This window comes from Sinocyclocheilus anshuiensis, unplaced genomic scaffold (genome assembly GCF_001515605.1).
Source record: "Sinocyclocheilus anshuiensis isolate Anshui unplaced genomic scaffold, SAMN03320099.WGS_v1.1 scaffold454, whole genome shotgun sequence".
Taxonomy (NCBI): domain Eukaryota; kingdom Metazoa; phylum Chordata; class Actinopteri; order Cypriniformes; family Cyprinidae; genus Sinocyclocheilus; species Sinocyclocheilus anshuiensis.
Genome location: NW_015548217.1, coordinates 4332663 through 4359934, shown reverse-complemented (window position 1 = coordinate 4359934; position 27272 = coordinate 4332663). Strand labels below are relative to the sequence as shown.

At 36.5% G+C, this 27272-nt stretch overlaps 1 protein-coding gene across 1 annotated transcript in view; it reads right to left on the bottom strand.

Moving 5' to 3' along the window:
- Nucleotides 1–16636, bottom strand: part of LOC107654056 (phytanoyl-CoA hydroxylase-interacting protein-like) — a 43645-nt gene extending 27009 nt beyond the window's left edge. Inside the window, exon 1 of the mRNA XM_016440955.1 lies at nucleotides 16435–16636. Within this exon, the coding sequence (XP_016296441.1) occupies nucleotides 16435–16543 (109 nt within the window). The 5' untranslated portion in view covers nucleotides 16544–16636. The remainder of the gene's footprint in view (nucleotides 1–16434) is intronic.
- Nucleotides 16637–27272: the final 10636 nt, after the last annotated feature.

The window sequence follows — 27272 nt, the reverse complement described above, 5'->3', positions numbered from 1 at the left end:
ATAAGTTTTGAATGTTGGTTTGCCTGGATGATTACAGAATGTTTGAAGTCTCATGATGAAGTTAGATTGCATTGGCAATTTGAAGAGATATTTGTAGCTTGAAGATACATAGACATTGCTGGTTGCTTGTGTGTTCTATGTGAAGAGACAAAAGACAGTCAGATAGATAGGAACAGCAGCAACAACTAAAGTCACAGAGCAGGTCACAGAGAGCTAAGGGGTGCATGGTGCATAAAAGTCGCCAACGCTCTGCTGATTCCAGAGCTGGAGAGTTTAGAACTTCCACTGGCTTTAATATCAGCACAATTCAGCACTGGGTGGAGCTTCATGGAATAGGTTTCCACGGCCAAGCAGCTGCATGCAAACCTCACATCACCAAGTACAATATTAAGCGTCAGATGGAGTGGTGTAAAGCACGCCGACACTGGACTCTGGAGCAGTGGAAACCAGTTCTGTGGATTGATGAATTACACTTCTCTGTTCGGCAGTCTGATGGGCGAGTCTGAGTTTGGCAGATGCCAGGAAGACGTTACCTGCCTGACTGCATTATGCCAACTGTAAAGTTTGCTGGTGGAGGGGTAATGGTATATTACTGTTTTGCAGGGGGTTGGGCTAGGCCATTTACATCCAGTGTAGGGAAACTGTAATGCTTCTGCATACCAAGACATTTTGGACAACAGGAACTTTCGCACTACGTAGTTCTAGGAACTAGCCAGCATGGTGATTCCTAGAGAAACAGTTTCCCCCTCTGTAGGGTTGGGAATCGAAAATCAATTCCAATTCCAGAATCGGATACTTAAGGTCAGGAATCGGATACTTGCTATAAAATTAAAATTTCGATTCCTTTTTTTTTTTCATCTGTTAGGACCCGACCTAGTGATCTGCCAGGACCTGGTTTGCTAATCTAAGCGCTCCAAAGTTTGGCTACACTTGCGATCAGAAGCCGAAAAAGCTAAGTATAATATTTGTGATAAGCTAAACATGTTGCAAGGGAGGTCTCACCACCAACATGACATAGTACTTTATTTTAAAAGATCATTAAAGATCATGAACACGACTGAAACACCAATGTGATTCTATTCCTAAATTACAATGATTTAGAATTACAATGATTTCAACCACACAGTATCATTATTTCTGTTACAAATATTAAAATAATCACTGAAGTACTGGGATAAAAGTTTATAGTTTGGATATAAACTGGGAATCGAAAAGATTTGGAATCAATAAGCAGAATCGGAATCAGACTTGATCAAATTCAAATGATACCCAACCCTACCCCTCGGGCCATTTTCCTGGTTGCATTCGCACCAGCAGCAGGAACTCTGAAGCGGCCGTTAGCGCCGTCTTTATGCAGGCATTTATAAACGTCAACAACTGGTGAATGGAGGGCACTGTGATCGGAGTTGTTTTTGTTGTGTGAAGTGGGTTTCGTGATAACGAAGATGGAATGTAAACACACAATTTACGTGATTGAAAGTGCATGAAAATCTGACTAAATCTCCTTTGTCAACTTGCAGAGTTACATATCATCGAGGCTGAGAATAGAACACAACGCTGCAGACAACAGGTAGCTAAATGCCATTTTAGCTGTTTTCCATGTTCGTGGAGTAAATATTTTTACATGACTTTTTAAAAATGCTGGGTAATCGATGTTTCATGTGCGTTTGGCCAGTCAGCATACACTTGCGTCACTGGTAGTTCCTATAGAACTGTTTTAGACCCTACTCTGAAGTAGGAGCTAATTTAGTTCCTCCAAACGGAGTTCCTAGAACTAAATACGTTCCTAGTTCTTGCAGTGCGAACACTCCAAAAAGCTGGAACTTCCGCCAATAGTTCTAGGAACTATGAAAAGGTTCCTCCAGTGTGAAGGCCTGTAATGCTATGCTTTCATCTTTGTGGGAACAGTTTGGGGAAGACCCCTTTCTATTCCATCATAACTGTGCCCCAGTGCACAAAACAAGGTCCATAAAGTCATGGTTGGAAGAGTTTGGTGTGGAAGAACTTGATTGGCCCGCACAAAGCCCTGACCTCAACCCCATCGAACACCTTTGGGATGGAGACTGTGAGCCAGACTTCTCATCCAACATCAGTCCCTGACCTCACAAATGCTCTACTGGACGAATGGGCAAAAATTTCCACACAAACTCTCAAAAAACTTGTGGAAAGCCTTCTCAGAAGAGTGGAAGTTGTTATAGCTGCAAAGAGGATGGGGGGGGGACTCCATATTCATGGCTATGTACATGTCATTTTATATCCTCCAGTATAGCTCTGTTAAATAAATATTTGTGATATTACAGTTGTGATTTTACATCTGTGGCAATGATTCTGTTGTTGTGAAAGGGATGTTGTTTGATGCTGGTTGTATGTATTTGTAATGTGTTGTAACTTCATGTTCATGTTTGTTTGTATTTGTTAATTATTGTTGTTGATCACTGAAGAGTTGCCACAGATACAAAAAGACTTTCCGAAAGGACAATGAAACTAAACTAAACTATGTACTTAGAATGCGATTTCATTAAAGTCCCTGTTATTGAAATGGTCAGGTGTCCCAATACTTTTGTCCATACTTTGTAGATGGAAAGATAGAGACTCTACCCCTCACAAAATAAGGCCTCACAATGACGACATCTACTGGCATCCTCACATGACCAGACAACAATGGACAGATAGAACTCATGAGACCGCACACAATGGGCATCTTCATCCTCAACATTCTCTGGTGGGCCACTCCATGAGCCCCATAACACCCTCATTGAGCTGAAAAAGACCCTCAGCAGCCCTCCACCGCTCTGGAGCATGAGGAAAGAGAGGGACTGCTTTGTTGCATTCATCCTAATGAATAATAAACGGGAAACATGATGCAGGAACAGAGCCTTTCATGAAACACTTGTGGATGAAATCCATACCTAGAGTTAAATGGCATCACTATCATGCTCAAACAAATGCATATGGATTAACATGTCAGGAGCAGCATTTTTATTTGGGTGATTCATGTGGTGCTGGTTATTGCTAGAGGAAAGCCTGTGATGGGTGGATCATAAAATATGCAAAACAAAATCTATGATGACTACAGGACAACACAATACACTTGCTGAACCTGGCCATCTATCTATCTAGTCATGAATACCAAGAACTGACACTGGGAATTTACCATAATATCCCGTGGTTTATGAAATGCTGTGGCCTCATGGGTGATGTCTTAAAGCTACGGCCACCACTTCACTTTAATAAATCACACACAGAGCTCTTCCTCACGACCCAGGGGCTGTTCATGTTTATATAACCTCTCCTCCTTGAATTCCCGCTTAAGATGCAAGGATAATGGAGTTTAATATCTCCAGGGTACGGGTATTACTGGACCACTCTTGTGTCTGAGGCAGTATATATATGTATATATATATATATATATATATTGGATTAAATTACTCATAAAGTCCAGTAAATACATTTGTAAGGTTACAAGGGATTTCTGTTCCAAATAAAAAAACTGTTCTTTTGAATTTGGTATTAATCAGAGAATCCTGAGGAGCATGTATCATGGATTCTTTTCAACATTGATAATATTTAGAAATGTTTTTGAGCATCAAATCAGCATATTAGAATGATTTTAAATATATTAGAAAAATATTTTAATAGTAATACTGTTTCACAATATGAGTGTTTTACTGTATTTTTAATCAAGTAAATGCAGCTTTGCATGAATAAATAAGTAGGAAAAGGAGCTCATTAATTTATTACAACCAAGACCCCCTTAACAACTGCGAGGCAACATGCTAAAAGACATTAAAAACACTTAGCAACAGGAAAGCAATACACTGACAACCACCCACAAGTTCCGATCTGTTTTAAATTGCCAATTTTCATGGCAACTACAACTTTATTTCTTTAATTTTTATGACTTTGTTTGACCTTGCAGGTTATGTTATCATTCTTATAACGGTCTGAGGGGCTCAGCTGGTCTCTTGAGACACAGTAAGACATTCTGTCCTCAGGCAAGCAGAAACTGTACAGACAGCACCAAATGCAGCCTGTCTACCCTTGAGTTTAATGCATGAAGTCACATTTTCTCAAAGCTGTCAAGAATCAAAGGATCTCAAGCAACGGTAATTAAGCAAAAGGCTTAATGATGCACAGCTTGAATCGCTCCTGAAGATTATTACCACTGTACTGTCTCAGAGGAAATGGAGCATTTTGTTAGAATGGCTAATTACTTCTGTGCCTTTAGACCAAAGCTAAAGCATCATCAGAATGATGACGAGCAATAAATGTGTGGACACATCCGTTTTCACAGAGCTGTTTTTATGTTTGATGAGGCCACTGTATCAGAAATAACTCTTGTGTCTCTGCTGTGAGGTTTTCTGATGGAATCATCGGTCAGTGTTTCATGATATTTATGGGAATGTCACGTTTATAGAACAATATCAGATCTTATTCTAATGCTTTACCAATATGCCATATCAAATAGATTGTAAAAAATACTTTTAGTGTTATTTTGAAATAAATATTTGTTTTATATCAATTGAATTTGTTTTCAGCTTAGTCTTCACTCTTCACTGAAGTGCACTAAAATTAGGTAACCACTTTGATTTGATTCGAAATATTTCTGCAACAGAAAAATACGGAATAAAAATTTGCATTTTTTTTTCAAGCAAATATACTAAGAACAAATGCACTGAATTGTTCATATTAAACAATGATAAAAAAAATATTGTAGGTGTTGTAAGTATTGTAGGTAATTCATTAATTCAGTTAGTCTGTTGACAGCATTTAGCATAACTATTGTTTTATTATGTAGAAAGAACTTACTCTCTTTCTCCCACTGTCTTCCCTACAAATGTACACATGCAGTACTGGCACACACACACACAGAAACATACATGTGCATTGATGATGATTTTGAGTAAAATAGTTTAGCAACTGAAAAGCGGCATGGCATTTCTCATTAGCGAGGTAATAATGGTGCTGTTCTTGAAGCAGATGAACTTACAGTTTTGCTATTAGTAGAGATGTTGCTGCTGAACACTGCCGAGAGGCGCACAGACTCAGGAAATTTACACATGCTTAATCTTTCTCTCTCTCTTTCTTTCTCTCTCTCTCTCTCTCTCTCTCTCTCTCTAATAACTGCATTAGTCTGACACTTTGCATTGTGGCTGCATCACCACCTCTGGTATGCATTATTTTCTAATACTTCAACAGCCCATCGACAACAATTTCTTACTTAAATGAAACCATTGTAATCCTGATAGTATTGCCATTTTTGACTAAATGTAACTGTAATCTGATTACTTTGTTTTTTGATGTAACTAACTATAACAAATTACAGTTACCATTTTTTTGTATCCTGATTACGTAATGCTGTTAAATGTATTCCGTAACTCCTCAACCCAACGGAATTGCAAAATAACAATTGTTTTCAAACTGTTTTCCCAAACCAGTGTTCATGTAAAACATATTAAATTCAGTTTGATCAAATTTAAGGTCATAAGAAGTCTTAACATATCTAATCAAGTGATGCCGAGTAAAGATGAGTACAAATGGGGTTGCTAAAGCATTGTCTGAAAGTTTAAGGGTGTACTCACACTGGGCACGGTTGCCTTGAACCGAGCCCATACGCGACTGTCCCCCCTCCCCACTCCCCTGGTGGCCTGCACTCACATTGCACTTCACGTTCCGAGCTGGAGCACGGTTCCGTTGTTATGATGTGACTGTTTTGAAGTAACCAGGGGTGCATTTCCTAAAAGTATCGTTAGCTAACTATGGTCGTAAGTAGTGGTCGACCGATATATCACCAAGGCCGATATATCGGCCGATATTTGGCATTTTTAAAATCGTTTTAAAGTTTTCCTGTTTGGCCGATGCGTTCGAGGCGGGAATTAGGATAATGGAGTTTAATATCTCCAGGGTACGGGTATTACTGGACCACTCTTGTGTCTGAGGCAGCGCATTAAAGTTTCATCAGTCCTTGGTCCCAAGACTATAAATAGACCAGCATTTCATTCTTTAATGTGTTGAATCAGAGGGGAGTGATGCTGCAGAGATGAGATCATCCAAGCTGTCTTACAGTGCAAATTCAATGACACATTGTTTGTTTTGGTCAAGGAAGTGTTAACATGGGCGCTGACACGAAAACAGAGATGGAGAAATAAAAGTGCCAATTGTGCAGTGGAAGACACTGCAGTGTAAATTAAAAATCAGCTGCTAAAACCCAAACCTCTGCACTACAAACAAGAATCCAGAGGAATGTTTAATTGCTCACAGTTTTCTTGTTCACAGCTCAGGAGTCTTAATGATGTCCTTCAGTATATTTTTGGCCGATGCGTTCGAGGCGGGAATTTTATTTTGACGGCGCTGACAGCGGCAGCGCCTGAGCACACAGTACTCACATTCTCCCTCTTGTTCGCTGTTGTCGTTAACAGTTCTGTCTAATACAGACAGATATCTGTCTAATAATCTGATAGAACGGTTAAATAAAGAAATTAAAATGTATACAAAAAGTATTATTACGATTGCTTTTATATTATTGTCTAAAATGAGTGTTACCTTGGCTTTATTTAGAAAAAATATGATTCCCAAATTCCAATGCACACAAACTTGTTGGTTACAGTGTTTACTTCCTTTTTTATTATATTTTTTATTAAATATGTATTTATTTGTGAAAAATACTTTGTCATCTAAAGTATAAGTATGTTTATTTAACACATTTACTTTTTAATCCATTTCCAAATTATTTCAAATTTCTTAAACGTTAATTAAAATTTAAAAAATTATATCGGCTTTATATCGGCCATCGGCCACCCTGCTTTCCAAGATATTGGCATCGGCTGTCAAAAAACCAATATCGGTCGACCACTAGTCGTAAGTTCTGTTTAACTCTATTTGTAATGACAGAACTTGCGACCGTAGTTGCTTTCGGGGAAACGCACCCCATGAAGAGAAGCGCTCTCGCTCAGCATAGTGGAGTCCATCGTTTTGTTAACTTTGTGGTTTATTATTTCATATAGTCGTTTGGGACCCAATGCTAGCCTAATTAGACCCAATTAGCACAATGCTAGCATGTTTTAACATATTGAAGAAATTAGTTAACATGTTGCTATCATGTTTCATCATATTACTTTCATGCTTTAGCACAGTGATCCTCAAATCTGGCTCGCGAGATCCACTTTCCTGCAGAGTTTAGCTCTACCCTAATCAAACACACCTGAGTTTGCTAATCAATGTCTTCAGGATCATTAGAAAATCACAGGTAGATTTGTTTGATTATAGGGTTGGAGCTAAACTCTGCAGGAAAGTGGGTCTCGCGAGCCAGATTTGAGGATCACTGCTTTAGCACAATGTTAGCATGCTTCTAACATGTTTTACCACATTGCTAGCATGAATTAGCATGTTTATAACATGTTTTAGCACATTGCTAGCACGTCCTATAGCCTACTAAACTGAATTGGGTGTATTTTAGGCTTGTTTATAATTAAACTTCTTGCATTATGCATAAACTCTTTTTTCTGACTTAATTTAAAAAAACTTAATTCAAATTAAACTCTTGTAGCTTCTCTTTGGCCCACTTTTGTAGCTTCTCTTTGTTCTTAGCCCTTGGAAAGATTAAGAACATTAACACATTTACAGATTTTCCTATTATCTTCACAGTATGTTTGTTGCCTCTCTTTAAACACATTTTATTGTATCAGGAAAATCCAAGTTGATCAACCTCTAATTTGTACGTATTGAGTTATTAAACCATTTTTACAGCTACAGTGTAATTGTAATTGGTGTGAATAATTCTTTTGAACAATAAACCTAGAAAGTGGACTTGACAGGAACAGGCTATTCACAAACACTGAGACATTTGCTGTTAAATCAGCCCTGGCTTGATCTACTGTGCTGCCCCACTATGAGGCCCAGAGAGCGTACAGGAAGAGCTCATGGCAGTGATAGCACTGCAGGAGCATATGGTTCTCACAGCAGGCCCGTCTCATCAACCTGACGCCGCTTCAGAACCTCAGAACACGACCTGTCCAAACCAAAGCTCTCTAAACTCTGCTGAAAGACCTGTTGTGGGTGAAATATGTTAAATGGTAAATGGCACACACAATGCTTTTTTACAGTCTAATTAGAACACATATCTGAAAGCTTATTTTCACCACAGAATAAAAATATAAAAAATGTAATTGCATGTTTTTATATCACAATTCTGACTTTTTTCTTACTATTGCGAGTTTTTATCTCACAGTTGCAAATTATAAACTTGTAATTGCGAGAAATGTAAGATATAAACTTTTTTATAAAATAAGACCTGTTGTGGGTGAAATATGTTAAATGGTAAATGGCACACACAATGCTTTTTTACAGTCTAATTAGAACACATATCTGAAAGCTTATTTTCACCACAGAATAAAAATATAAAAAATGTAATTGCATGTTTTTATATCACAATTCTGACTTTTTTCTTACTATTGCGAGTTTGTATCTCACAGTTGCAAATTATAAACTTGTAATTGCGAGAAATGTAAGATATAAACTTTTTTTATAAAATATAAGATATAAATGTAAGATATATAATATTTTTAACAGAATTGCGATAAAAAAATCAGAATTGTGAGTTAAATGTCACAATGACCTTTTTTTGGTTTTTATTCCAATGGTGGAAACAAGTTTCCATACATGTCTACTTGCAGTGGTTTTAAAGTCCTCAATATTTTTTAAGATATTGACTGAATGATCCATTCACTAATTGTATTTTTGCATGGTATGAAAAATACAGAAATGGGTTTTTGTGAGCAAGTTTACTGTATATACATGCTGTGAAATGCTGATGTAGTTAGAAATGAGTGAGTCATGAAATGAGATATTCTCCCCTAGATCAATGTCACACAAGCACTGACACAGGTCTCCGCCATACAAACATAATCTTCACAGGTTTATTTTGGTCTCTGTTGGTCAGACATTCGGTTAGCATTGAGAAACATAAAACCTTTCTGAATGGTCCCTTTCACTCTAAATGTATCTTTGTTCAAAGTTAAACCTGGTGTCTCTTTCTGTAGAGTAATACTTTTTATAATAGCCCTGTACTTAACTTTTTTTTTTTTTTTTAGTTTCATTACTGATCAGGCTATAAAAAGCAATATGTGTTATCTCATCTAACTTTGTATTTAAATATGAAGTGACCTAAACTTTTTTTCTTTTGCCAACTCCTGAATAAGCTGTATTGCCTGACCTAATTTATTTCACTAACCCCCACGGTTTGTTTTTTTATAATAACATAATCATATTAAACAGTCTAGACCCCATGGGGTATTCGTTGTAATCCTTGCAAGTCACTAAACCAACGTTCTTTATGACAGTACTCTACTACACTGACTGTTAAAGGCACAGTTCACCCAAAAATGAAAATTCTCTCTCTGTGATACACAAAACTAGAATTGTAAACAATGTACTAATTGATTTATAGCTTCAAAAATTGAATGAAAGAAGCATATGTTGTATTATAAGTTCTGGCTCTTACAGTGATATGCCCATTTTATCCATTATAACAGGTTGATCTGTTTTAGAGATCATCAGATACATATCTTCAGTATTTACTAATCTGCTAGACTGTTTCTAATCCGAGTCATCATGTGAATGAAAATGGGATGCAGACAGCAGGGAAAATCCATGCAATACGCAAATAATTAAATACATATAGCCATGTAATGAATGTAAAAACACAAATTGGTTTGTTAACTTTTGAAAGTAAGACGAAAACACTTCCATCATCTTTTGTTGCTGACTAGTCAAACTCTGCCGTATTTTGGCGCAAATCAATCATCATTAATCCAATCTGTCATCATGGATATGGCTAATTTTTAGACACTGAAGATACATTTATGCATTTGGCAAATGCTTTTATTCAAAACAACTTACATTACATTCAAAGAATGCATTCTTTTTTTATCAGTTCGTGGATTTACTGGAAATCAAACCCATGACCTTGGCATTGCTGGCGCTCTATTGTTTGAGCTACAGGAATGCTTAAACAATATTTGGCCAGTGTTTGTTCCATGTGTTAGTCTGCTAAATCACACTTCTCTTGTTGTTTATACATTTACACAATTGCCAGTTTTTTCAGTCTAAATAATGTTATTTGAGTTATTGTTAGGCAGATATGTTAGTTTTGTATGATAAACAATTTTGGTTCTGTCTTGGTTCACCACTTGATGTCTAATGTAAAATCTGTCTCCTGAACCAAAACCAGTCCTGAGTTAGGGGAATTTCAGAAAAGCATGCAAACAACACACAAATTGGCAAGAATTATGCAAACCTCATCTCAGATGAGAATCTAAAGATGAGGAGAGTTAAAGTTTTAGTTCAGTCTTCATCCATGAGTGAACGATAAGCTTGTCTAAGGAGCATGTAGAGTGAGAGTGAATAATCACATGACTGAATCTCTTAATAGAGCAGCGATGTGGCATGTAACTGTCTTAACACTCTGGTTTTCAGACAGATAAGATGTGAAAAGCACACATACATAGTGTGAATGCCAGTGATATAACACCACCGAGAGAGATGTGATCTGAGAAAAGCAAGCCTGGCATGGTGTTTCTTTTGGTGTGATGTTTGTGCTTGAGGTGATGGAAAAACATACAAAGTTGGAGCTGAAGGGCATGTTGAGCTTTTATTAGAAGTGTAAAAATCCTAATTTGAGTTTTGTGACTTTTGGTATACTTCTGTTTTGGTTTAATGCAATGACAAAAGAATCCAATTATTTAATTGTGAAAACAATTAACTTTTTTTTTTCTCGAAGGGTTTTTAAACATGTTTGTATTTAGTCTTCTTTATATTTTAGGAATCATGTTTGGAGGTCTTTGTCGTTAAAACTTTTGAAAACGTTCCTAAATGTTGATTAGCTTTTTATACTCAAAATTGTAAGTCTTTGGGCCCTATCATAAACCTGGCGCAATGCGGCGCCAGGCGCGACTCAAGTGTTTTTTGCTAGTTTCAGCCCGACGCAGTTGTCATTTTCACATCCTGCGCCACGTTGTTTAAATAGCAAATGCATTTGCGCCCATTTGTGCGCCCATGGGCGTGCTGGTCTGAAAACGAGGTGTGTTCAGGCGCATTGCTGGCGCGTTGCTATTTTGAGGCAACTGAAATAGACTGTGCCATTGACCAACAAAAACCTGGTATAATGTCAATGGCGCAGTAGTTTTTTGTTATTTAAAGAGTGCGTATAGGCGGGTCCACAGCGCGCGTACACTCTGCTTATTACACACACAGGGACGTGCAGCAGCACACAAACATGCCAAATATTAAAAATGAAAGGATTACAGTGTAAATGATTATTATTCTAATCATATAAAAATGCTACATAAATATAAAAATGCCATTGCATGTTTCAGAATTAGGCTACCTATTTGCTCGCGCACAAGCAAGTTCCATTTACTCTCTGGAGACACGTTCAGTCTTTGCGCTTGCAAATTCCGCCGTGTAAATAGTGAATCTGCCATGGCATGAGCGCAACTGGCTCTTAAAGGGAATGGGAGATGAGACTCTGATTGGCTTATTGCACATTATGCCCAAAACACACCCATTACTCATTAAGAGATTAGGGACAACCCTTTTAGAGCATGTGCCGGGCACGCCGACCGTTTTTTCCCATCGTTAAACTAGCAAAAGTGGATTCGGACACGCCCTAAGTGCTCCTGCGCCGTGCGCTTTAGACCATGCACTTAGATCGTTAAAATAGGGCCCATAAAGACCAATTCTGAGGGAAATTGTCTTACATTTGCAAATTTATATCTCGCAATTCTGACTTTTTTTTTCTCCGAATTGCGAGTTTAAATCTTGCAATCTGAGGTTTTTTTCTCACAATTACAAGTTTATATCGCATTTCTGACACTATTTCTTAAAATTGCGACTTTATTTCTCAGAATTGCAAGTTCACATCTCACAATTCTGACTTTACCAAAAAAGTAAAAAAAAAAAAGTCACAATTAAAAAGTCACAGTTACCTTTTTTTTTTAAATTCAGCGGCGGAAACAGGCTTTTGTACGGTGGCAGAGAGAGCTCAACGCGCTACAACTTCAGAAAACACATGCAAATAGAAAAAGCACCAGCAAATCAAGAAAACATTATCAGTTTGACAGCAGGTGCTGCAAATGCTCACAACGCAAACAAATAAATAATTTTATTTGCAGCGTGTTTCTTTGTTTGGTTGTGTTGTGAGCATTTGCAGCGCATGTGTTGTCAAATTGATGAAGTTGATTACTTCATTTGCAGGTGTTTTTTCTATTTGCAGCGCGTTGAGCTCTCTCGGCCACCGTACTTTTGACTAGCTTTAGGCTTTATCAAAAAAGATGCAAATGTATGATCCTATATGACCCGTTCCATATTTGTCAAGTATTCTAAGGTTTTGGTGAAAAATAAACCTAAATTTGATGTATTATTTAGCCAAAATCCTGACAAACAGAAGATCTTTAAACATTTCTTTTTTTTGTGTGTGTGGTATGAAAAAGAAAGAAGATCATACGGCATTAGAACAACACCAGGGTGAATGCACAATGACAGAATTTTCATTTTTGGGTGAACTATCCCTTTAAACTAAAGATTATTGTCTATTTAAAATATTTTTTGAAATAACATTTCTGTTTTGAAGTTGCACTCGTGAAGAAATTTCATGGGTTTTTAACATCCATTCAGTTTGCTAAACCTCTTCAGTTAACTGTGTAATTTAGTTAAAACACATATTTAGATTTAACCCACTCAGCTAACACTCTTTGCCCCAAATCTCACTTATTCAAACAGCATTACTGTCTCTATAAGCATGTTCGGCTGAGAATAGGCTAATAATCATGAATCAACTCCATTGTTTATCCAATCCACGTCTGATTTGTTGTCGTTTTGCTGTGGTATATGTGCACAGTGGCCACAATTAGCAAATTGATGGCCATGCTAAATCGTTTCTTTCAGGCGGGCTTGGCAGATGGTGGCCCCTGTTTTGGAGCCAGTCCCCCATACACAGCTAGCCAAAGCTGTATATTCAGATAGGGGTGGTGAGTTAGCACTGCCAGGCTCCTGTAGGACTCCCCATCTGAGGCCTGCCCTGAGGGGGAAGAAACGCCCTCTTTAATGCATGCTTATCGAGGAGTCCCGCAGCACAGGGGCGGCTCGTCCATTTTTTATCTTTTCACAAATGGAAGCCTGTCCTTAGAGTATTCTGTGTTTCAAAAGCAAACGCTTGCTTTGAGTGCATCTGCAGTTTCACATTGATTATATAATGGAAATACGGACTCATTCCTCATGAATCTTAGTAAAGGAAGTACTTACCATATTAGCACCACGCTTTAACTAGACGATCATAACTGGTTCCAACACTAAAATGAACACCTGAGTCATTCTCATTCTCTGGGGAATGGTTCGTCTTTGTGTCTCAGTGACTAAATTAGCAGGATATTGACCTTATTTACATTGTTTGATAGATTCACATTTATTTAGTGTGCAATGCAAAATAAATTTTTTAATAAAACATGTTTGTTTTACATCAAAATATTAGCAGATTTACATATTCGTTAGCATCAAATATTAATGAGTTAAATAGAAAAAAGGCACATTATATCTAAATGTAGCTTTGAATGAGATTTAAATAGTATTCTTTCACTGTCTATCTTTTGTAATGACACAAAACAAAACAAAATAACTGTAAATGTATGAAGGAAATCAAAATACAGGTAGGAAAATCAATACAGAAAATATTATATATTACAAATGGCACATTGGCCATATTTTAACTCACTTTTCTTGCTGTTGTAAATAATATTTGTTGCTGATATTCAACCCTGTAAAAAAATTAAATCCTTATTTATAGCCATATTTATATTTATAATAATATAACTGCCATGAAACATGTCATTGGTTATTACTTTTATTATTATTATTATTATTATTTCAGTGATAATATGTGATTACAAATATATTAAAACTGAGTGAAAAAACCTATTCAAATGATGAGTATTATTCCAAACCTACTGTGATATAGCTAAAATAACAGTATTTACTTTATGGTTTGGATTTGGCTTAGGGTTAGTAACAATAAATAAATTGGAACTTTGCAAGGCTGTAACCATATATTTAGTGTTGTGGGTAATAGTTTAATAATCAGCCACCAAAAAAACAAACAAAAAAAACAATTCTTGATCTGAATACTAATGGGAATCATTTCCTTACTGTGGTTGCCAGTGTCTATTGTGGTTATAACCATTATACTTTGAGCCTTGGAAATTGGTAGCCCTTAGATCCTTGGTAAGCCTTAGTAATCTTTTCCAATGAAATGATTAACATTTTTTTGTAAAACTGGTTAACAATTCTTCTGAACTCTGGCAGAGATGTCCATTATTATGCCAACACAAATGGAGAGGGGAGGTGAGTATGGCACACTGAGAAGTATAAAACTCAGAGGACAGATGGGTCAGAACAGAACGTACCCATTGTGACTCAGTCATGTAACATGTTCATCATTTCTTCGTCATGTTCCATCTTGGCCCACATCTGTGCAAATTATTATCTGAGATCCATTAACAAATCAGATTTTGTGATTCTGTCCATGTGTTTAACATGTCTAGTGCAAACAGAAGCATCTAAATGATATCTGTTTTGTTAGAATGCAATAGGAATGAACAAAGTATTTACAAAAAGCTTGTCTTTATCTTTCACTGTCCATAAGAACATTAAAACAATAGAATCTAAATCAATAGAGTTGTCTACACCCATTATATCACTCAAAGGACTGTGACAGCGTCGATGCTACACTGCACGGACCGTGTCAATAAGAACGTTCTCTCTTTGTTTGTCTTGTGACAGCATGGCTGAAGGGACTTCGAGTTCCTCTGCACAGTGCTGGTATAGAATATAAAACAGAGCTCTTAGGAAATTTAGTTCAGCTCACACAAAACATGTTCTTTGCTTTAGCACTGACATACTGATGATAAACAAGTCTACATAAATCCACACACAGCTATTCCTCTTCATATTCTGATTTGCCTCACCTCTTGTTAATTACATTAGTAATGATTAATAGTGGTTGACTTATTGGGGTTTTCAATGGCAAAACTGTGATACAGTTTACTAGAGCAGAAGGGTGGCAATATTGCAAATATGTAATACAATTTCAGATTTTTTTTTTTAAATTAACATTTACTTTTACTCAAAATTCACTAAACAGCATTTGAAACCAAAAAACTGCAAGGAAGTCACTAGACTGTGAAACTGACACACATCTGTCAGTTATACTTACTGTCAACTTACTGCATAAAAAATGTCTAGATATCAGCCAAATTAATTGACTTAGCGCTAATACTTAGTGCTAAATATTCTGCCATTATGATACAGAAAGAAGAAAAAAACACCTGGTAGGCAAAAGGTTCTTGCTCTTTAATATGAAATGCTTTGTATTTTTAACATTATGCTCCTCATCCGCTTTTCCAGAGTAGCACCAGGCAAGGGAGCTTTCTCTGGAAAATCAATGACTTAGTATGCCTAGAAACGCACGCGCTGGGATACACCCATGTAAATCCTGTACATAACCATTAATCATGAATTTAGTAGATACACACAGTACGCGCATAAGACAATAAACAATACAGTGTCACCCAGATGAATCAGCATATTCAGAGTGTGGCTCGGCTAAACATTATGCTGTTTCATTACGATGTGAGCCAGTGAGTGAATTGCTCACTGGTCGTATAGCCTCAGATGCATTCAGCTGCAATCTGGTATTGTTTCAGTATGGTGCGCGCGCGCAATGACCGTGTCCATGGTGCTGAACGTTACGCGAGCATCATTTTGAAACAAGCATTCAAGTGCATGGAATATTAATGCTCGGAGAGCATGCATCTATTTCTGTGACCCAAAGGAAAATAATAAATTTCACCTAAGTGTGCATGCATGCGACTTAAAAGCATTTAATCGACATGAAATTATGTGATTTATTCATGAAAACGTCGCTCGTTTTTACTAAGAAACATAGCACGTGAGTCTTATGGTGGTGCATTAATTATAATAACCCTTCCTTGTATAGAAAGCTCAAATTCAATGTTTTTTGAAGAAAAATTACCAAGCAACCTCAAGCGCAAATCTATATCATGCACTTTTGCACGAAACTGCTATTCAGCACGCGAGTTGCGTGATTGCTTTCGCGTGCATTAAAAAGATATTTCCAAGTGAAAGCTCCAATGCAATGACACCAAACCAGCTCCAGCTAAATGAGAGAATAGCTGAGCAACCCCCTCCTATAGTATGCATCAGGATCTTTAAAAGCATGCGCCTTCAATGCATTTGCATTTTGTATTTTGCATGCATTTAAATATTTCCCCGTCTTAAAATCTGAAACGCAATGGCATTGCTCCTCCACTCCAGTTCACCTGTCTAAGGACAAATGGATACTTTAGCAAAAGCAACACTTCTTACCTTCTCTCTCACAAAGCTGGATGGCGTCCAGACTGAGATTCTTTATCATGTCCTCACACGGACTCGTGGGGCTGCTGACACTGTGTCCCACGCGTGGAACCTCCATCATTGAGCCTCTAAATGAACGATATCCCGGTAGTGAGAGTAACTTGCAGTGCCGCAGGACAGATCTTTACTCCGTGCTCTCTCTGTCTCCCACGGGTTTCCACAGTGTGCTGCTGATGAGAGCCACGTCAGCACATCGTCACGGCAGCTCCATCAGGACGCTCACGGTCAAGGGCAAAGAGCAGTGACGTGTTCTACTGTAATTATACACTCTATATTCATATTTAAATGGTCACACACTTTATATCACAGCACCACTGTACCTGTTGTAAGTACATTGAAAAACTAATGAGCTGTTACTATGCTGCTATTTTGCATAATTTTAATGGCACTGGTGGACTTCAGATCTGACATTCAGTACAACAGCATGATTATGAGTGTAATATTGCTTTTATACAACAGTTCTAATTATTAAGTGAAAAGAAAAAAAAAAAACTCAGCAACACTCACTCTGGCATAAAAAATGAAAATAAAATAATGGAAAAGTTTATGAAAATTTCTAATGAAACTGCAGAACCAAGAAACTACTGAGTTATAGAGACATAATTTGTAGCATAAACACATTGTTCCAAACAAATTTCATCATGACTGAGTGTTGGATCTGGAGCCAATTGATCTTATCTATTTTAGTTAGTAACAGCTAACATAACCCATGTTACTTATTTAACATAAATTCAATGAAGATGCAAAATATTACTCGTTACTAGCATTTACAGAATGATTACTTTTATAGTCTATGTAGTGAGTGTTTTTTCATGTAGTGACCCACAACCTAACCACGAGTACTACACTTCAGCACAGTTGGAATCAAACAAATGTCAAGAACATAACATAAAAAAGCCAAAAATATCAGCATTGAAAGGGAGGTCTTTCCCTTTACTAAAAAACACATGAAAAAAAAACAACTTAATTTCAACATCTATTCTCCTCATCCAGTCAGTACGCAGACAGTATGCAAAGCATGGGAACAAGAAATCCACCATCCAATTTTCATACATTTTTAAGTTGATCTGTCAGTTTATAACTCGCAGTTCTGACTTTTATTCTCAGATGTGCAAGTTCATATCTTGCAATTGCAAGAAAAATCAGAATAGTAAGATGAAAAAATCACAATGAATTTTTTGATTTTCTATATGGCGAAAACAAACAAACAGAATTGCGAGATGTAAACTTGGAATTCAGAGTAAAAAATTCTGAATTGCGAGCTGTAAACTCGAAATTGCGAGAACAAATTCTGAGTTTATTTATCTTAGGAATTCAAAGAAAAAAATTGTGAGATAAAAAGTCACAATTAGAAATTTGAACTTTTTAGTATAATTTACACCAAAACCAAAATGAATATTTATCAGGCCAAATGCACAGCAAATTCACTCTTCGCAATACAGTATGGTGCTGATTAACACAATTTGCTCTGCACCTTTCTTAGGACTGTCAGTGCTTTAACACATGAGATTAGTTAAATATTTAATGCAATTAATTAATTTTCTCATACTTCTCACATTTTCTTCTCTACTTGAAACAAAACATTCGTCTTGGGGTGAATAGGCCTTACTGCATTAGGCATGTGTTTCGACAAATTGAGAGATGTGGGAATTGTTTCTGCGGTAATTGGCAACATTTCACAGATGCTGTCAATAGAGCTTAAGTTTGTTCACCCAGAACATCCTGTTATACATTAAAGGGATAGTTCACCCCAAAAAAAAGAAAATTCTGTCATCATCTACTCACCCCTGATGCTCCAAGCCATGTAATGTGTAACATAATCTCAAGCTGGAATCAAATACAGAAAGTATTATCTAAAGTGTTATCTTATGAACGTAGTGGAAAGCTACAAATGATTATTATGCTCCTGGGCACATGGTGAACACAGAACGGATTAACGCTGAATGAAAAGTGAATTAAATGTTTTGTTATGTAACAAGATTACAGCCCGTCTGCTTTCTTGTTGTCCCATGGATATTCTGGTACATTTTGTCAACCAAATAAGTTTGAATCTAGTAATGGAGAGGATAAATTGGTGGATCTCTCTCATATGCTCCTCTCTGAATAACAAAAAAATTATCCCATATGTGGTTGTATTGAAGACTAACTGGGGAACATCCAAATGTTCTCATTATCCGTGTTAAGGATGAGTTCAGACAACAAAAGATGATTTACAATAGATGGTGTTACATTGCAACACATTTATGCATCTAAAGCAACAGCACTGCATTCGTAGTATACATTTTTATCAGTAGCCTGTATTGAAAATACATATTTCAAACCAGCAATCAAATCTGGCATGAACTGCCCCATAAATGTTGTTTCTTATGCACAAATAGCGTTAACAAATTGGACCAGCCATTCTGCATGTCTGAGGACACAGATGTTTTTATGGCAGCTGCAGTATCGTGTGACTTTACCACTGGCAACTGGCTCTTTTATTTAGAAGACGGGACTTATTCCGACATATTTCGTGTTGCACTTTCTCCATATTACTCCCCTTATTCATTACTAATGTCAATGCACCGTCCTCTTTAGGAGCTTGTTTGTGTCTGTACAGCCTCCAGAAGGTCTCCAGCGACAGGAACAAGTGAATGGTTAATTTTTAATGGCGTCCCCAGTTTTGTTGAAGGATTATATGTTTGTTTGGAGCATTTGACTGCAGATAGTATGTAAGCAAGGTATAAACCAGTGTAATGGAGAGTTTGCAAAGGAGATGAAGTGGTATACTGTATCTGGCAGCAGCTACATTGCAAACCGTAAGTAAACAAATTCAAAGTTATGGTTGTATGTGAATAATGTTGCAGTAGATAGGGGGCGTTGATATATTTTCCTATGCATTGACGTTATCCAATCATAACAGCCATTTACTGACAATCATTAAAGACGCTGCTTTCTTAAAAATGGATTATTTCAGATGATACATCATCATCGCGTTCCATTACACTATTGCAGACCGACTGAGCATGGAAGGCGTTAATATTGTAATATTATGTGTTTTGTACTGTAATGTTTTCTCACATGAGGTAATATGACAGCGTTGCATTCAACCCTCCACCAACGCTGTCTCTCATCATGTCACTGGTTTGCCTCTGCATGTTCACATTCATGTGTTTTGGAGGAGGTGTGGCATTGGAGAGTGATTGTCCAGGGAGGGTGGGATCTTATGCTTTCAAAGCTAACTTGCTATTGCTAGCCTCTCTGAAATCGCCTACCCTACCTTGTAATCTCAATTCACTATGCAGAGGAAACTATCAGTAAATTGTAGGTTGATTCATCTGAAAAGTGTAACACTGTCTCTGGTGCTTTCAAAAGATTTATGTCTGTTTGAGCATCCTGACCAACACTGGCTCAACTGATGGCATAAGTCTCGGGCAGGACTATTTGTTTGTCCAACCAATGGAATACGGAGCGTTTGAGATACTTGTTTAAAACGCTCCCTGACTTGATTTACTTGTTTAAAACAGTAATTCGGTTTAGCTCAATTATTTTTCTGCCTCGGAATTATGCACTTCTACTTTAATTTCTGTTCATTAGGGATTCAAGCACGTAGTGCTGAAACCCTATTGTAATTGTTAGAATGGCCAAAGATCAGCAATCTCCATGTAAAAATGACCGTGCAGACCAAACTGTAAGTCGTAGAGACTTGAAACTTGGAGGGATGGTAGTACTCGGTAGTACTAGCTACAGCAATCAAAAGTATGAAATTCCTCATAACTCCTAAATTGTCAGTTGCAGACTCAAGTGTCTTATGTTGTTGGAATCCTTGGTTCATGCCAGACATACGCATGCCTCAGATTTGCTCGTGAGCTGGTGAAATTTTCAGGTATTTTGGATGTTTTGAAAAACCTACTTTTGCGAACTAGTCCTAGATTTTTCGCCTGATCGGAACCAAACCAGTGTAGAAACTTTCCAAACGTTCAAAAAGGGCAGGGCCACTTTTAGTAAAATGCCTACAACTCCTGAACGGAATGAGACATCTTTGTCAAACTCAGAACACTTATGTAAGAGCTCAATCTGAAGTCACAAGAAAAAATCGTGGCGCTTGGCCACTTGGTGGCGCTATAAGTGGCTATAACTGCGCAACCATTTTTTCTATCAATATGAAAATCGGTTTGCACGGTCTTGGTCCAAAGTACCACAAGTGTCTATAAGGACATTTGTGTATCTCAAAAAACAAGGCTGCCATTGGCCGATGAAGTTTGAACACCTATTAGACAAGGTTAATGGAGGCCGATTGGAACAAAACTCAGTGGGCCCCAAAGGTCTGTAAGAAATGTGAAAGAAATCGGCCACTGGGGGGCATTATCACATTTTTCAAGGGCGTAAACGATTGTACATTGCTCGGTTTTTCGCACTTAAAATATGAAAAAAAAAAAAAAAAAAAACTATTTTTGTGAACTAGTCCTAGGTTTTTCGCTCAATTTTGAAAAAAACACTGCAGTACAATTCTCTGGACTCTCTAGGTCAATAATTATCAAAAACGTTCAAATTTACCCTTTGGGAAGCTATAATGGGGTCATTTAGAAAAGGGGCCTGTCCAAATTTACCCAAAATCCTATTAAGCCTAAAGGATAACTCCAAACTTCACAAAACCTGGTGAGCACCTGCGACGGCTTGCTAAATAATATGTAATGTCTTTTTCCTTATGTGCTTAAATGCCTTAAGTGCTTGAACCCTGGTAATCGCTGCTTGCAGCTATATTTTCTATTGTAATTCCTTTTGCTTGTAATCGTCCTTGACTTTACTATATTAGAATAATCATTTTGACACAAAGAGCTAAATCATTATATATGCACCTATAGTATAAGAACAGTATTATCAGTCTTGCAGTTTGCCCTTGGTGTTAACCTTGTGGTGGCAACATTAAAGATATGAGCATTTTTTTCCCTGAAAGCATAAGATTAAGGAATGCTTTTAATGTGCCCATAAAGCATGCAATAAATTATGCACATGATTAAGTAGTTCAATAGACTGTGCAATATCATGCCGGGATGAAGCAAAGTCACATGCTTGAATGGTCACACTATAGATGCTTTTCATTCAGATCAAACAGACAAGAAAGCACATCTTAACTTGCATTTCTAGTGCCAGCTGAAGCAGGAGCAGTGTGTGGTGATGTAAAGCGGTTGGAGATACAGTAGAGTTGTCATCAACCCCTGAGAGGGCAGATAATCCAGTACCCCCACCCTGCTAACCATTAATAATCTGCCGGTAGGATCCTCCTCCCCCAGCATTCTCCAGCAGCCTATGAAAACCCTACAAACCCATCCCCCTCTAAGCATCCCTCCATATATACCTTTGCCTCTGTTTGTCCATTCTCAAAATTAAATGTTGCACGCAAAAAAATGATAGGCCTACATTTCATTTTCAGCAATACATTTTTATTAGTCAGAAAAAAAGTCATATTTTACATTACACAACACAGCTTTCTGTGTTCTAGAAGTGCTGATGTTGCAGCACAGGCTCATTGGAAAAATGTGCCTCTACGTACATTTTTTTCAAAACTAAAAAAACGTATACATTAACTTGTACTTATACATTCAATTCTCAGCAGTTTCCAGCTAGTCCTAATCATCATTCCATTATGATTACGAGGCAGATTTTCAATTAATAAACTTATTTTTCATGCAGCTTCTTGCACAATACTGTTATGACCTCAACCCAGCTAACAAAAATGTAGTCTAAGAACGTTTTGCTAATGTTCCCATTAAGTTATGAAAATGTTATTTCTGAATGTTGTCTGAATATTCAAAATGTCTTTTTTTAATCTTAAGGGAAAATTCCATTTTATAATTTATCAAATGTTACTTTTGAACATTCTCAATATATTTGGTAACAAACAGTAACACTGAAAAAAGGTGAGTTCAACTAAAACATTTCAGAAATAAAATGTTTCATAAACAATGTATAAATAACATTTTGTGCTGCGAGAACATTAATAAAGACCAGATAACTCAGAACAAACATACTATTAACATTACTAGAAGAAGATTTGTTTGTAACTTCCAGAATGTGCCAAAGTTGAGAGAATGCTTCTTGTTAACAGGGAAATGTATTTTTGACCATAGCGCACGATTAGTTTGAACTAATGTTAATATTATTTGAACTAATATCACATAACAAACTCCATATATATATAGCTTTTCTGACATGGTAAACTTGTTCATTAGCTCACCTGGTACAGCGGTGTTTTTTGCAATGCGATTGCTTTGCCTCCCACTATTAAAACTGCAGAGCTTTGATAAAAAACTAAGCATTCAAATATCATCTTAAGACATATTACTGAAATATACACTGTAAAACATGACTGTGATTTTAACGGTTAAAGACTGTAAAAATGCTACAGTAAAAACCTATTAATTGGTTAACAGCAAGTTCCCCTACTAAATACGGTGTAATGGACATTACATGTAATTTTACGGTAGTATACAGTTTTTGTAGGTGACAAAGAATGTATAATTTACAGTGAATAACCGTAAATTGACATTCCCAGAATTTCCTGCACTACATTTCACATTTGATGTTTTTTTCATTTAAATAACTGTTGTTAGGGTTGTATGTTACATTTAATGTTGTTAAATTAATGTTTATTGTATTATTGTAACATGAAACAATACAATATTATCATACTCAGTTTGGGTCTTTGAATAAAATTCAGGTGGGTTTTCATGATCCTCATGCATGAGGTCCTCTTTATATCACTATATCATGTTACATCAGCTATAAAAGCCATTTATATTAATTTTTAAAATGTGTTATTATTATTATGTCTAGGTTCAATAAACTGTTCCTGTTAAAATTGATTTTGATTTTATATTATAATTTCATATGTCAGGCTTTACAGGGTTCCAGCTAGGCTGAATCTCTTTCACACTGACCCCAGGCCACCAATCATCCTTATCAGCCCTATATTCAAATGTTTTGCTTCTGGTCACATGGTAAGGCTAAATATCTCGTAGTGTATTCACAATGCTGTATCTTCATCTACTGCCAAATGTGAGGGGACGACTTTATTATGCAGAGGAAAGAAACAACCACAAGGAGCGGCAGAATCTCTTTCACACTGACCCCAGGCCACCAATCATCCTTATCAGCCCTATATTCAAATGTTTTGCTTCTGGTCACATGGTAAGGCTAAATATCTCGTAGTGTATTCACAATGCTGTATCTTCATCTACTGCCAAATGTGAGGGGAAGACTTTATTATGCAGAGGAAAGAAACAACCACATGGAGCGGCAGAGTCAGATACAGCAACAAAACAGCCTGGATGTATTACAGAAATGTATTCATGATCAGAGAGGTTGCAATAGGTGTGCGCACACATATTCACGCTACTGATATGATGAAGGGGAGTGATTATGAGGCAGAGCTGTAATGGTAATCTGTGCTGCAGTGAGGGGTTGTGGCGCCACAGACAGAGGACACACATGCGTTTCTGACCTACTCTTCCCTGCTGTACAGTTTACACAGCAGTAAATGGGCTGAGGGCTTTTGCTGAAGCATGCTAGCACTTACAGTTATGGAGGCCACACTCTCAGAACATACTGACATATGCCATGGGTTTGTGATTCATATTTTAATTATGGGGTGTAATGCATCCAACACCGCTTAAGCTGACCCAGTCATTTATAATTCCAAACAAACACACAACATGCTGTCCTTTACAGCCCTTTCTTTAAGTGCATCATCTATCAGAATTGCTTAGCATTTCTTATAGTTTGGGATTCTCTCAAGCCGGCATGAATTTCATATATGTGACCCTGGACCACAAAACCAGTCTTAAGTGTCAATTTTTTCGAAATTGAGATGTATTGATCATCTGAAAGCTGAATAAATAAGCTTTCCATTGATGTATGGTTTGTTAGGATAGGACAATATTTGGCCGAGATACAACTATTTGAAAATCTGGAATCTGAGGGTGCAAAAAAATCAAAATATTGAGAAAATCGCCTTTAAAGTTGTCCAAAGGAAGTCCTTAGCAATGCATATTACTAATCAAAAATGAAGTTTTGATATATTTACGGTAGGAAATTTACAAATGGATCATGATCTGTACTTAATATTCTAATGATTTTTAGCATAAAAGAAAAATCTATAATTTTGACCCATACAATGCATTTTTGGCTATTGTTACAAATATCCCCGTGCAACTTAAGACTGGTTTTGTGGTCCAGGGTCACATATTAATTATGTTTTCCAGCATGCATTTTGCACTTCAGAGTTAATATGATCAGTATTACTAATTGGCTTATTTGAGTAAATAGAGCAGAATCTTACATATTTATTGATTTTGTATATATTTTGTCAACATTTATTTCATTTGGTACAGTGCAAGTATAGTTAACTACACCTAAAACCAAAAGCATTCATTACTTAAAAAAACTTACTTTATTTCAGATAGTTGCAAAAGCAACATTTCTCATTTTCATTTAAACTTGATGTACTAAAATAACTAAAACTGAAATAAAGAAATTAATAACATATACAGTATATATACATCAAACAAATAAAAATTAAAACAGGAAATAAAAACATGCAAAAAATATTTATTGGCTATTTAGTGGCAAATAGTAAATCAAACATTAAATTATGAAATGTGTTATGACAAAAATCTAGCGTAGCGTTAGTTTGTCAATCATCTTTGACGATAGTGGTCCTGACAGAAGTAACAAAAAATATCAACCAATTTTTATAGCCAATATATTGTAATTAATGAATTGAATAAAACTACTATCCACATGTATACAATGAAATGTACACAATTACATCAATGATGGTGGAAATGTAGTTTACAAGACAATTTTTTTTTTACAAAAATTATTCTTAACCAACAAGGTTTTTTTTTTTATCTAGATTTTGAAACCAACATACAAAACAACTGTTGGAGAAAACCAATATTTGTGTGATTGGATTTGTGACTCAAAAGCCCTGTGACAACTAACCCCGCTCCTCTATATAATTGAATCCACTTGAACGACATACTGTATATTTGATGGTAGATTTTCAATTTCCTTCATAGAAAATTACCTTCACAAAGCTTTAAATGATTTGTTTGTAATGCCAAGGTCTGTAATGACTAGAGGAACACACAATTGATTATAGCTTGTGCCTAATTATTCTACTGACATGTAAAGTCCTTTCTGGTTTGTCCAGGTTTTCGTGTGTCTAAGAGACAGTGGTTTGGGGTCCGTTACATAACGGGCCGTATTTCACAGTGATTGTACATCCCATAAATAGATCAGATCACCTCATATGACCTGTCTTCCTGTCAACGCATGAAGGTCAGTGTCAGACGAGGTGAAATGTTTCAGTCCAGTTCTCTACTGATGTTTAAATCTAATATACAAATGATTGTTATGCTGGTAAGGGATGCAGTAGGGCTTCTGAATGTAAATAAGGTGCATGAGCACATACAGAATGCAAAACAGAGGCAAAACCTGGATCCAGGTATATCTCATTCATATATAATAGATAATGAAAATATTGCTGCTCTGAGGTAATCTATTATTCTCATGTACAAATGTGGGCTACTGTTTTTAATCAGTGCTTCCATGTGACAGAAATTAAATATAAATCTGACACTAACTGACCAAAAAGGAAAACTTATTGACAGATGCAGATAATTAATAAAGCTAAATATTGGTGGACCAGTATTTTAAAGTCAAATTTGATCAAATGCATGCCTTAGCGCCCCCTGTTGGAGAACAAACTACAGTAATGCATTTATATTAATAAAGGCATAAACACAAAGCTCATTAACGTCTTACAGAAATATAGAGTATTTATGACATTTATATTTGATGCTGTAAAAACGACAAATTAATTTATTCGGTAACGTTATTTTAAGGTGTCCTTGTTACACATGTTGCATGTACTTACTATTATAATAACAATTAATTATGCATAATTACATGCAAGCTCTATATAATTGAATCCACTTGAACGACATACTGTATATTTGATGGTAGATTTTCAATTTCCTTCATAGAAAATTACCTTCACAAAGCTTTAAATGATTTGTTTGTAATGCCAAGGTCTGTAATGACTAGAGGAACACACAATTGATTATAGCTTGTGCCTAATTATTCTACTGACATGTAAAGTCCTTTCTGGTTTGTCCAGGTTTTCGTGTGTCTAAGAGACAGTGGTTTGGGGTCCGTTACATAACGGGCCGTATTTCACAGTGATTGTACATCCCATAAATAGATCAGATCACCTCATATGACCTGTCTTCCTGTCAACGCATGAAGGTCAGTGTCAGACGAGGTGAAATGTTTCAGTCCAGTTCTCTACTGATGTTTAAATCTAATATACAAATGATTGTTATGCTGGTAAGGGATGCAGTAGGGCTTCTGAATGTAAATAAGGTGCATGAGCACATACAGAATGCAAAACAGAGGCAAAACCTGGATCCAGGTATATCTCATTCATATATAATAGATAATGAAAATATTGCTGCTCTGAGGTAATCTATTATTCTCATGTACAAATGTGGGCTACTGTTTTTAATCAGTGCTTCCATGTGACAGAAATTAAATATAAATCTGACACTAACTGACCAAAAAGGAAAACTTATTGACAGATGCAGATAATTAATAAAGCTAAATATTGGTGGACCAGTATTTTAAAGTCAAATTTGATCAAATGCATGCCTTAGCGCCCCCTGTTGGAGAACAAACTACAGTAATGCATTTATATTAATAAAGGCATAAACACAAAGCTCATTAACGTCTTACAGAAATATAGA